Source organism: Marmota flaviventris, chromosome 2, assembly GCF_047511675.1.
Source record: "Marmota flaviventris isolate mMarFla1 chromosome 2, mMarFla1.hap1, whole genome shotgun sequence".
In the NCBI taxonomy this organism is placed as follows: domain Eukaryota; kingdom Metazoa; phylum Chordata; class Mammalia; order Rodentia; family Sciuridae; genus Marmota; species Marmota flaviventris.
The window spans coordinates 116,447,317-116,459,652 of NC_092499.1; the positions used below are offsets into that span (position 1 = coordinate 116,447,317).

General features: G+C 34.4%; 1 protein-coding gene across 2 annotated transcripts in view; it reads left to right on the forward strand.

Annotated features, from left to right (window-relative positions):
* Lrrc49 (leucine rich repeat containing 49) overlaps nt 1–11,624 on the forward strand; it is a 171,569-nt gene extending 159,945 nt beyond the window's left edge. For both annotated transcript variants that reach the window (XM_027926029.2, XM_027926032.2), the window contains one exon: nt 11,051–11,624. In XM_027926029.2, coding sequence (XP_027781830.1) covers nt 11,051–11,254 — 204 coding nt within the window. In that variant the 3' untranslated portion in view covers nt 11,255–11,624. The remainder of the gene's footprint in view (nt 1–11,050) is intronic.
* Nucleotides 11,625–12,336: the final 712 nt, after the last annotated feature.

A 12,336-nucleotide genomic window follows, 5' to 3' on the forward strand; every position in this document is an offset into this window, starting at 1 on the left:
ACTGAAAATCAACGATAAAAGAAGAAAGGAAAAATCATGCATCACTTGGAGAATGAACAATAGGTTACTGAATGATCAATGCGTTATAGAAGACATCAAGGAGGAAATTAAAAAATTCTTAGAGATCAATGAAAACACAGACACAACATATCGGAATCTATGGGACACATTGAAAGCAGTTCTAAGAGGAAAATTCATTGCTTGGAGTTCATTCCTTAAAAAAAGAAAAAAACAACAAATAAATGATCTCATACTTCATCTCAAAATCCTAGAAAAAGAAGAGCAAAACAACAGCAAAAGAAGTAGAAGGCAAGAAATAATTAAAATCAGAGCTGAAATTAATGAAATCGAAACAAAAGAAACAATTGAAAAAAATTGACAAAACTAAAAGTTGGTTCTTTGAAAAAATAAATAAAATCGACAGACCCTTAGCCATGCTAATGAAGAGAAGAAGAGAGAGAACTCAAATTACTAGCATACGGGATGAAAAAAGGCAATATCACAACAGACACTTCAGAAATACAGAAGATAATCAGAAATTATTTTGAATCCTTATACTCCAATAAAATAGAAGATAGTGAAGACATCGATAAATTTCTTAAGTCATATGATTTGCCCAGACTGATTCAGGAGGATACACACAATTTGAACAGACCAATATCAACGGATGAAATAGAAGAAGCCATCAAAAGATTACCAACCAAGAAAAGCCCAGGATCGGATGGGTATACAGCAGACTTTTACAAAAACTTTAAAGAAGAATTAATACCAATACTTTTCAAGTTATTTCAGGAAATAGAAAAAGAGGGAGCTCTTCCAAATTCATTCTATGAGGCCAACATCACCCTGATTCTGAAACCAAAGACACCTCAAAGAAAGAAAACTACAGACCAATATCTCTAATGAACCTAGATGCAAAAATCCTCAATAAAATTCTGGCGAATCGGATACAAAAACATATCAAAAAAATTGTGCACCATGATCAAGTAGGATTCATCCCTGGGATGCAAGGCTGGTTCAATATAAGGAAATCAATAAATGTTATTCACCACATCAATAGACTTAAAAATAAGAACCATATCAATAGATGCGGAAAAAGCATTCGACAAAGTACAGCATCCCTTTATGTTCAGAACTCTAGAAAAACTAGGGATAACAGGAACATACCTCAATATTGTAAAAGCAATCTATGCTAAGCCTCAGGCTAGCATCATTCTGAATGGAGAAAAATTGAAGGCATTCCCTCTAAAATCTGGAACAAGACAGGGATGCCCTCTCTCACCACTTCTGTTCAACATAGTTCTCGAAACACTGGCCAGAGCAATTAGACAGACGAAAGAAATTAAAGGCATAAAAATAGGAAAAGAAGAATTTAAATTATCACTATTTGCAGTTGACATGATTCTATACCTAGCAGACCCAAAAGGGTCTACAAAGAAACTATTAGAGCTAATAAATGAATTCAGCAAAGTGGCAGGATATAAAATCAACACGCATAAATCAAAGGCATTCCTGTATATCAGCGACAAATCCTCTGAAATGGAAATGAGGACAACCACTCCATTCACAATATCCTCAAAAAAAATAAAATACTTGGGAATCAACCTAACACAAGAGGTGAAAGACTTATATAATGAAAACTACAGAACCCTAAAGATAGAAATAGAAGAAGATCTTAGAAGATGGAAAAATATACCCTGTTCATGGATAGGCAGAACTAACATCATCAAAATGGCGATATTACCAAAAGTTCTCTAAAGGTTTAATGCAATGCCAATCAAAATCCCAACGACATCTCTTGTAGAAATAGAGAAAGCAATCATGAAATTCATATGGAAAAATAAAAGACCCAGAATAGCAAAAACAGTGCTAAACAGAAAGTGTGAATCAGGTGGTATAGTGATACCAGACTTCAAACTATACTACAGAGCAGTAGTAACAAAAACTGCATGGTACTGGTACCAAAACAGGCGGGTGGACCAATGGTACAGAATAGAGGACACAGAAACCAATCCACAAAACTACAACTATCTTATATTTGATAAAGGGGCTAAAAGCATGCAATGGAGGAAGGATAGCATCTTCAACAAATGGTGCTGGGAAAACTGGAAATCCATATGCAACAAAATGAAACTGAATCCCTTTCTCTCGCCATGCACAAAAGTTAGCTCAAAATGGATCAAGGAGCTTGATATCAAATCAGAGATACGGCATCTGATAGAAGAAAAAGTTGGCTACGATCTACATACTGTGGGGTCGGGCTCCAAATTCCTCAATAGGACACCCATAGCACAAGAGTTAATAACTAGAATCAATAAATGGGACTTACTCAAACTAAAAAGTTTTTTCTCAGCAAAAGAAACAATAAGAGAGGTAAATAGGGAGCCTACATCCTGGGAACAAATCTTTACTCCTCACACTTCAGATAGAGCCCTAATATCCAGAGTATACAAAGAACTCAAAAAATTAGACAATAAGATAACAAATAACCCAATCAACAAATGGGCCAAGGACCTGAACAGACACTTCTCAGAGGAGGACATACAATCAATCAACATGTACATGAAAAAATGCTCACCATCTCTAGCAGTCAGAGAAATGCAAATCAAAACCACCCTAAGATACCATCTCACTCCAGTAAGATTGGCAGCCATTATGAAGTCAAACAACAAGTGCTGGTGAGGATGTGGGGAAAAGGGTACACTTGTACATTGGTGGTGGGACTGCAAATTGGTGCAGCCAATTTGGAAAGCAGTATGGAGATTTCTTGGAAAACTGGGAATGGAACCACCATTTGACCCAGCTATTCCCCTTCTCGGTCTATTCCCTAAAGACCTAAAAAGAGCATGCTACAGGGACACTGCTACATCGATGTTCATAGCAGCACAATTCACAATAGCAAGACTGTGGAACCAACCTAGATGCCCTTCAATAGACGAATGGATAAAAAAAAAATGTGGCATTGATACACAATTGAGTATTACTCTGCATTAAAAAATGACAAAATCATAGAATTTGCAGGGAAATGGATGGCATTAGAGCAGATTATGCTAAGTGAAGCTAGCCAATCCCTAAAAAACAAATGCCAAATGTCTTCTTTGATATAAGGAGAGTAACTAAGAACAGAGTAGGGACGAAGAGCAGGAGAAGAAGATTAACATTAAACAGGGATGTGAGGTGGGAGGGAAAGGGAGAGAGAAGGGAAATTGCATGGAAATGGAAGGAGACCCTCAGGGTTATACAAAAGTACATACAAGAGGAAGTGAGGGGAAAGGGAAAAATAATACAAGGGGGAGAAATGAATTACAGTAGAGGGGGTAGAGAGAGAAGAGGGGAGGGGAGGGGAGGGGAGGGGGGATAGTAGAGGATAGGAAAGGCAGCAGAATACAACAGACACTAGTATGGCAATATGTAAATCAATGGATGTGTAACTGATGTGATTCTGCAATCTGTATATGGGGTAAAAATGGGAGTTCATAACCCACTTGAATCAAAGTGTGAAATATGATATATCAAGAACTATGTAATGTTTTGAACAACCAACAATAAAAATTTTTAAAAAAGAGTATTTAAAAAGAAGGCAAACTTCCATTTCTTCAAGACAAACATCATTAAATTTATTATAAAACCTGCTAGGATTGCATAAGAAAAGTCAGATCAGGTACTTAAGAATATAGTTGCAAAAATCCTTTAAAAATGTCATCAAGTAGATTGCAGCAGAACATTAAATGGCTAACAAGCTTTATAGCCACATATAGTACATTCTGGAAATGCAAGAAAGATTTAATATGAGAAAATTAATAAATCTAAAGTGAAAATCATGATTATTTCTATGTACATCAAAAATAAAGTTCATACAATTTATCGTTCATTCTTGACTTCTTTAACTCTATTTAAATAGAGTCCAGAAAAATTGGATAGTAACTGTCATAATAATGGGAAAACTCTGGAAACATTAGCATTACTAGCAGGCAAAATTCTAAGTTGGCCTCATGATTTTTGCCCCCTTGTATCCACATTATCCCTGTATAATCCCCTCCCTTAAGGATGTGTAAACTCTATGACTTGCTATTAACCAATGGAATGTAGCAGAGTATGCAGGCTTTGCAGATACAGTAGGTCTGCCTTTATACTCAAGGGATAATTTTCAAGACCCCCAGTGAGTGTCTAAAAATTGGATTCTACTATACCCTATATATGTCATGTTTTTCCTATGCAAATATATATACTATGTAATTTATAAATTAGGCAACTAGAGATTGACAATGATAATTAAAAATAGAACAATTACAATAATATACTATAATGAAAGTTATTTGAAAGTTATGGATTGTTTCTCTGGAATTTTCCATTTAATATTTTCAGACCACAGTTGACTACAGTTAACTAAAACCACAGAAAGCAGAACCACAGATAAGAAGGAATTGAGTAGTGGAAAAAGGTATTATCTTGAGTGAGCCTAGCCTAATCTGGCAGGTCCTTTAAAGGAGTATTCAAGCTTTCCCTGAAAGATTCTCCTGTTGGACTTGAAGAGAAAAGCTGCCATGATTTGAGAAGGCCACATGGCAAGGATCTACAAGAACTTTTAGGAGGTGTGCATAACCTTGGGCCAACAGCCAGCAAGAAAATGGGTACTTCATTCCTGTCACTGCAAGGAAATAAAGCTAAATTCTGCCAGCAACTACTTCAACTTAGAAGAGGGGCTTCAGAAAGGAACACATACTGTTCAACACCTTCACTACAGCCTTGTGAATGCTTTAGCCGACCACCCAGCAAAGCCATTCCTGTACTCTTGATAAATGGAAACTGAGGTGATAGATGTATGTTGTTTAAACTGCAAAGTGTGAGTTAATTTGTCACACAGAAATAGAACCCTAATACACCATTGAAGTCAATATCAAGCAAGAACATCTAATATCATCATTATTTGTTGCTACAAACAATACATTTAGGTAAAAGAAAGAAATCAATGGTAACTTCAAAAGATGGGAACTTACTAGTACAGTAGACGGTATTACTGAATATTTGAAAATTCCAAGAGAATTAATTGAGAAACTATAAAAAGGTGTAAGAAAATTCAGTAACAGAACTTAAATGAACAGCTTCCACATTACAAATAATAAGCAGAAAGAAGATATAATGGAAGAAAAGTTCTTATAGTAGCAATGCAAAAAAGTAAAATACTTCATGCTGTGGTTTAGATATGATGGAACTGTCAACCAAGGGTTCATGTGTTGAAATTTAATCTCTATTGTGAGATATTAAGATGGTAAAAACTTGATCCAACCATGGTATTTAGAGAAATGTTTAGATAAAGTCATCATGTGGAATCCATATGACTAACTGACTGGTGGCACTATACGTTGAGAAAGACCCCAAAAGATAGACATGTGCATTCTCTGACTCTTGCTATGTAATTCCCTGTACTGCCTCAGGACATTGTCACCAAGAATGCCATCACCAGATGTACTCCTGAATGCTGAATTTCCTGAACTGTGAGCAATTGCTTTATAAAGTAGCCTACCTTGGATGTTTCATTATAGTAATGTAAAATGCACTAATAAACATATAATAAACCAAATGTAAATATGCAAGATGAATATAAGGCAAACTTTAAAGCATTAACAAAGCACACAAAATATTTATACAAATGGAAAAACCTACCATGTTTTAAATAAAAAGGCTCTGAAGCAAAATATGTCAATTTTCTTTAAGTTAATTTAAAAGTATAATATGAACCAAATAAGAATATCAAAAATGTTTTTTGAGGCTTTTTATAAATACATTGATCCTAAGGTGCATGTGGAAAAATAATAACTAATAGCCAAAACTTTGAAAAAGAAGAACAGTGAGAAAAAGGCTAGCACTATTAGATATTAAAGCATATTTTAAAGGCTTATCAACTAAACTAAAGTGGTTGTGAAAAGATAGACTAATGGAATAGAAAGAAAAATTCAGGTTTATTTCCAAATAAAGAAGATTACACCATACAATTAGGGAGCAATTTCAAATAAGTCAAGGGGACTATCTACTAATGATTTGGGGATAACTGAAGAACTATCTGAAAAAAAAAACTGGATTCAGACATACCATCTTATATCAATTGAAATTCCAAATTGGTCAGAGATTTTAAAGTTTAAAGTGAAAGCATGAAAATTCTAGAAAAATCCACGAGAAAGGTCTTCATGAGGATCAAATAAGTAAAGACAAATGACAAACTGGAAAAATAGTTTGCAACTCATATCCCTAAATTATAAAGAGCTTTTAGAAATCAAAAAGATAAAGGGCCAACAGCCTAATGATTGTTGTATTGTCTATTCAAAAGTAAATTTAAAATAAGATACCATTAACTATAACAACAAATACTGAGGAGTGGGTAATAAAATACATATAAGCCCTTTATTGGGGAAATTATGACTTTCTAGTTGAAAGTCACTAGGGAAAAACTAAATAGTTTGTTAATGTACAGAAATGTTCTACATTAAAAAGATGTTAATTCTTCCTAAATTCATTTATAAATATATGCCAGTTCTAATTCAAGTGTGAATGTGGTTCTTGTGGAACTTTACCACCTGATCCTAAAAGTTATCTGATAGAGCAAAGGAACTATCATACTCCAGAGGAAAGCAGGAATAAATTGCCTTAGCAGACATCAAGCATTATTATAAAGTGGTGGTAATTAAAACAATATAGGGATAAACAAATAGACTCATGAACAAAACAGAGGGCCAGAGTATGCCATGCTGGTGAGGGAAATGTATGCAGGTAGTAGGCATTACAAACTACTGACAACAGTCTGTTTATAAGTGTTACTGAAGAAATGGGATCTCCAATCAGAAAAACATATTGAACACATTCACACTATACTACAAGAAATTAACTCCAGATCAAATAAAAACCCAAGTACAAAAAGCAAAACTTTAAAGTTCTTATTTTAAAAATAGGAGACAATTTGTATGACCTTGGTTGCATAGGTTATGATTTTTTAATACTCCAAGTGCACAAACTGTAAAGGAAAAGTTTGATAAATTTAGCAGACAAGGTCATTGAGATTATTTTTAAATATAAATAACTGCAGTGGAGTCATATAAGCAAAGTCTTGATTAAAGTGGTTTGATCAATAAATAAGCAATGAAGAGGTAAAGACAGGGAATATTGACTCCTATTTTGAGGAAATTCAAAGGGAAAAGAAGAAATCTGAAGCCACATAGTATTTTGAAAAGAACACTAGGCTTACTGTCAGGAGACTTGGACTTGAGCCCCTGATTACCACTTATTACCTGAGAGACCTTGCCCAAGTCCCTTAATCACTCTCTTTTAACTCACAGGCCAGCATTCCTTCACTTACACCACGCTCCCCACATCTTGAAAAATACTTAACTCACTACAGCACAAAGTCCTCAGTCTCTCTTCTCTGTACATACTGACTTGTTGAGAAAATAAGTTCAGGTGAGTTTCTCACAAAACAGGTTAAGTAGACCCTTTCATTGTTCCTGGCAAAGTTCTGTCACTTGGTAGTTGTCCATCCATTCTCTTGACTCACCTACAAAAGATTCAAGATGGACCTAGAATGCTGAAAAGGACTTTAAAGAATCTGGCCCTGTTCTTAGATAAGGAAAACTGGAAACAAGTGAATTATTCAGGGTCACAGGTGAACATTTGACTGATCTGCCTCTAGAACTGAGACCTTCTGTTTTCTGATCATGGATTATTTTACAATATATTGTGGTGACTTCTTGACCATCCAATAAAAAGAATGCTTTCTTTTTCAGAGTACTGATTATATTTAATGGATGATCATTTCATTCAGCACTTAAATTACTATTTTATATTTTAGTTAGCTGTTTATATATATAGGCCATCTCTCAACTAGACTGCCAATTCTTTCTCTAGGGAAGTTTTAATACATGATGTCTAATCCTGAGAAATTGTCTCGACCTTCATTGACCTTGTTTCCCATTTGTAAAATGGAGATACAGATTAAATTCTAATACAAATAATACAACTAAAATGATAGTTAAAATTACTGTATAACAAATCCTACCATTGACATTTTCCCCAACCATCTTTTTTTAAAAAATATTTATTTTTTAGTTTTCGGTGGTGGACACAACATCTTTATTTTATTTTTATGTGGTGCTGAGGATCAAACCCAGCATCCTGCGCATGCCAGGTGAGGGCGCTACTGCTTGAGCCACATCCCCTGCCCTCCCCAACCATCTTTGTAACAACACATTTCTACTTCCATGAAATAGTATAAATAATATTTATTGTATAGAGTTCATCTCATTAGGATTGAACTTGCAAAATACTTGCTTTATGAACCCCAGGAATATTATGGCATAAAAAGAAATAAGTATATCAGTGCATTTGAGAAAGAAAAGACTAATTCAAAGAGTAAGAACTCCTTGATGGGTCAGGGAAGAGAGCTATCTATTATGTGCTCTTCACAGGATCATTTGGACAGGCAGAGTGAGTTATCCTGGCAGATACCTGATGAGCTTTCACAGTCACACAGAGTAACGGGCTTGGAGGAGAGAAGAAATGAAGAAATAAAAATTCTTTCAAACACAATTGCTAAATTAAGGGCTATTATAACAAATATAATTCTGTTTCAACATGTCGTAGGGGAACAATAGAAGCAACTGTAGCAGGAAATTTTAAAACACCAAAAATTGTACTTATGTCAATTACCAAAAGTTAATTTTAATTTGTATTATGTGTAAGTGATGTGACAAAATGCAACATTTAAAATTTTTATTTTTGTTATCTCTAAACTGTTATAAAATTTTGTCTAGTCTTAATGATGGAACTTTGTCTTTATTTTTTTAAATTCAAAATCTATTATAAGAAATTTGGAAATGTATATGAGAGCATTTACTAAATAGGCTCTGTACCTTCTACTTGTGTAAATGCATTGCTTGTTATAAAATATCGCTCTTTTGGTTACTGATCTCTAGTGAATCACACTTGGCCTTCATGCTGCTGGTTTCTGTGTAGCTCAGGTTCACTGAGTGTTAAAAAGAAGCAGCTCATGCTGTTTTCATCAAGCTAACTTAGTGCAGGTGACTGAGTTCCAGACTGTGTTTCAGAGTCAGAGCTAAGTTAGACTCATCAAAGAAGCAGCCAGCTGGACCCATTATTGTTTATAATCTATCAAAATCTTGTGCATGTTTTTAGGATAGGTCAGTTCATGATCTGTTGCTTTAGCCCACGAACAATATCACATCAGTATGTTAACCCCTCAATGCTGAAATTATTTTAAGATGTCTTACATAACATAAGAAAATTTCCACAATTTGCCTCTCCTAGGAAAGTGCAATTTGGATCTACTAATTTTATATTAATTAATGAAGAATTTTTTAAAAAAACATTTTGTTGTAAAAATGGTAAGAATTTTTAAAAATAAGAAAAAAAGAGGAAAAAATACCTGAAGACTCTCATGATACTTCAGTACATTTTTTTCAATATTTTTCTATGTATTATTTCCCAATTTTTTACTAAAAATTTCAAATGTACAGCCAAGTTGAATTTAATGGTAAATACTCATACACCCAAACCTATGTTTTACCATTAACATTGTACTATCCAGTTTAGTTTACTTGTTTCATTGATGAATCTCCCATCCCTCTATCCATCCATCTGTTCATGTTGTTTCTAAAAATCATTTCAGAATAATTGTAGACATTCATATGCTTTTTTCTAAATAATTCAGCTTGCATATCATTGATTAGAGTTCAATATTTGATATAGTTTCTTAATTTGAAATGAAATTTATATACTGAAATATAAACCTTAGGTGTACTATTGTTGAATTTTGACAAATGCACATACTCATTTAATCCAATCCCTATCAAAATTTCAGTTTTTCTTTTTGTACTTAATATTATAATATAAGCATTTTTTAAATTAAAAATCTTCATGATTTTAATGACAATATTTATAATATTCTAAATTTAGCTTTTTAATTAACCTTGATATTATTTTGGTATTCTGATTTAAGTTGGTTCTAAGTAGTGTATCTTTTTCCTAAATCTATTATCAACATCTGTTATTTCCATCCTTCTTCATTGATATGAATTACTTCTCTATAATTCTGATTATGTGATATTACATTGATTTTTCTATATTATGACATTTTTCATGATCAAGCCTTGACACTCTCCAGCAGTATTAATAGTCATAATAAATGTTGAATTCTTAAATTCAACTGTGTGTGTGTGTGTGTTTGGTTTTGCTGGGGGTGGATCCCAGGGCCTCATGTATGCTAAGCAAGCCCTCTACTGCTAAGTTATACCTCTAGCCCTAATAAAATGGCTTTCTTTTAGACTCTGTAATGAAATTGGGGCCTAATTCCCAAATATCTTCTGGCCCAAAAATTCCCCTGTCATGTTTGAACTAGGTTTTTCATTTGTAGACTGCTAGACTCAGAAGTTGAAAGGGAAGGGAACACTATTTATTTAGAAGGCCACCTTCAGGTCCTGAGCTTATATATATTTTCTCTTTGTACACTTTTCTCCAACTTTATCCAAAGATCAAGGCCACTTATTTCAGTGTAATATTCCACTATATGCTTTCCTAACCTAGAGAGTACATTAAGAGTATGACTATTTAAAATATATGGATATTAACTAAATTAATACCAACAAAATTGTCAGTGTCTGTACCCTGCCACATTAGCCACTGGAAGCCATGAGACTGTGTGCATTCAGCTGACTTGTGTGAGCTAAGCCTCCAAACTGAGATAGGAGAAATAGTGTAATGATCTAGTGATTACAGTTAAATATATATATATATATATATGTGTGTGTGTGTGTGTGTGTGTGTGTGAGAGAGAGAGAGAGAGAGAGAGAGAGAGAGAGAGAGAGAGAGAGAGAGAGAGAGAGAGAGAGAGAGAGAGAGAGAGAGAGAGAGAGAGAGAGAGATTGTGTGTGGAAAAGGGATTAAGGGATCAAAATAGTTAATTTCAGGTTTCTCTGGTTCAGCTAATCACTGCTTTGGCTTTTGGATTGGTTATGATTTAAAACATTATTTTTTCTTTTTAAAACAGGAAATAAAGGAGAAAAAGAAATTCTGCAAGATGTATATAGAAGACCTTGTGAAGGAAGCCACAGAAATCAATATGAAAAATGAAGCTTTGCAGAAGCTTTGGCCGCAGATGTTCATTGAGCTTGTTAGGGATGCAGTCATAGAAATCCGCAATAAAAATTCCTATATGAAGCTCTGCCTACAGCAGATAACTGACCAAAAATAGAGAGGGCTTTTAGTTACCGTTGATTTTGGCAGTTTTACTTTTTCTAAAGGTTGAAAATATGCAGATTAAATATGTTAAAACAACATTATCCTACAGACTAGGAAGAGTAGCATCAAAATGTTATTGACTATTGTTCTCAAAGTTAAAGATTAAGAAGGAAAGCAGGAAGAAGGGAGGATTCATTTCATATATGTGTTGACCAGATGGCTTGGATGTTAGGTTGGCAATGCATCTTCCGTTCTTGCTCTGATCAGAGCCCCCGCTATAGCCCAAAGCACATGGCATTTGCTGATGGGTCAGCATGAGTTGCTTCTACCTACTTTCAGCTGATGGTTTTCATTTGTTTGCCTTTTTATTTTATGTCATGATTTCAAAGCCAAAAATATGTTCTTTTTATGAGTGAAGAATAAACTTAATACATTAGTTAAAAAAAAATTTTGCCTCTTTAGTCCAGTCAGTATTGTCATATTTGATGTATTTTTATGTTCTGCTTTTGTTGGGTAGGATCCCTGCAGTTCACCTACGTGGGAGGAGGCCCCATTCTTCTAGGGATGTATCTTCAGGGCACAACAGGGAGACCTGGGAGTCACTATGGGCAGAGAATATTAAAATGAGTTAATACTGGGATAGAAAAAAACGCTTGATCTTAAAAGGATCCTGAGTGAATATAAAATGCAATCACAAATCAGTAGTCTGCTTTGATGAGAGTTGTTTCCTTCTTATTGACTGCCATGGGGCTCTTTTTATAGGCATGTATGTGTACCTGTATCTTAGAGGTATTAAGGATATAAGGGTGAAAGTTTCTAATTTTTAAAATTCCATTGGAAAATCAAATATATAATCAAGATGTGAGCAGGGCTTGAGCCTCATTCATGCTAGTGAACAGGGGATTGCAGCCTTTTTCCAGAGCTGGAGATAGGACATACAATTTCAGAAAAAAAAATAATCTTACAGGTCAATAAATAGGAATTCTCCACTTTGCTCAGATTTTGCCCAGCAGCCATCATGTCAACAGACCACAAGGCTGTGTGAAAACTAGAAGATGCAAGACAGCAAAATCATACATAGATGCCTGGAAGAAC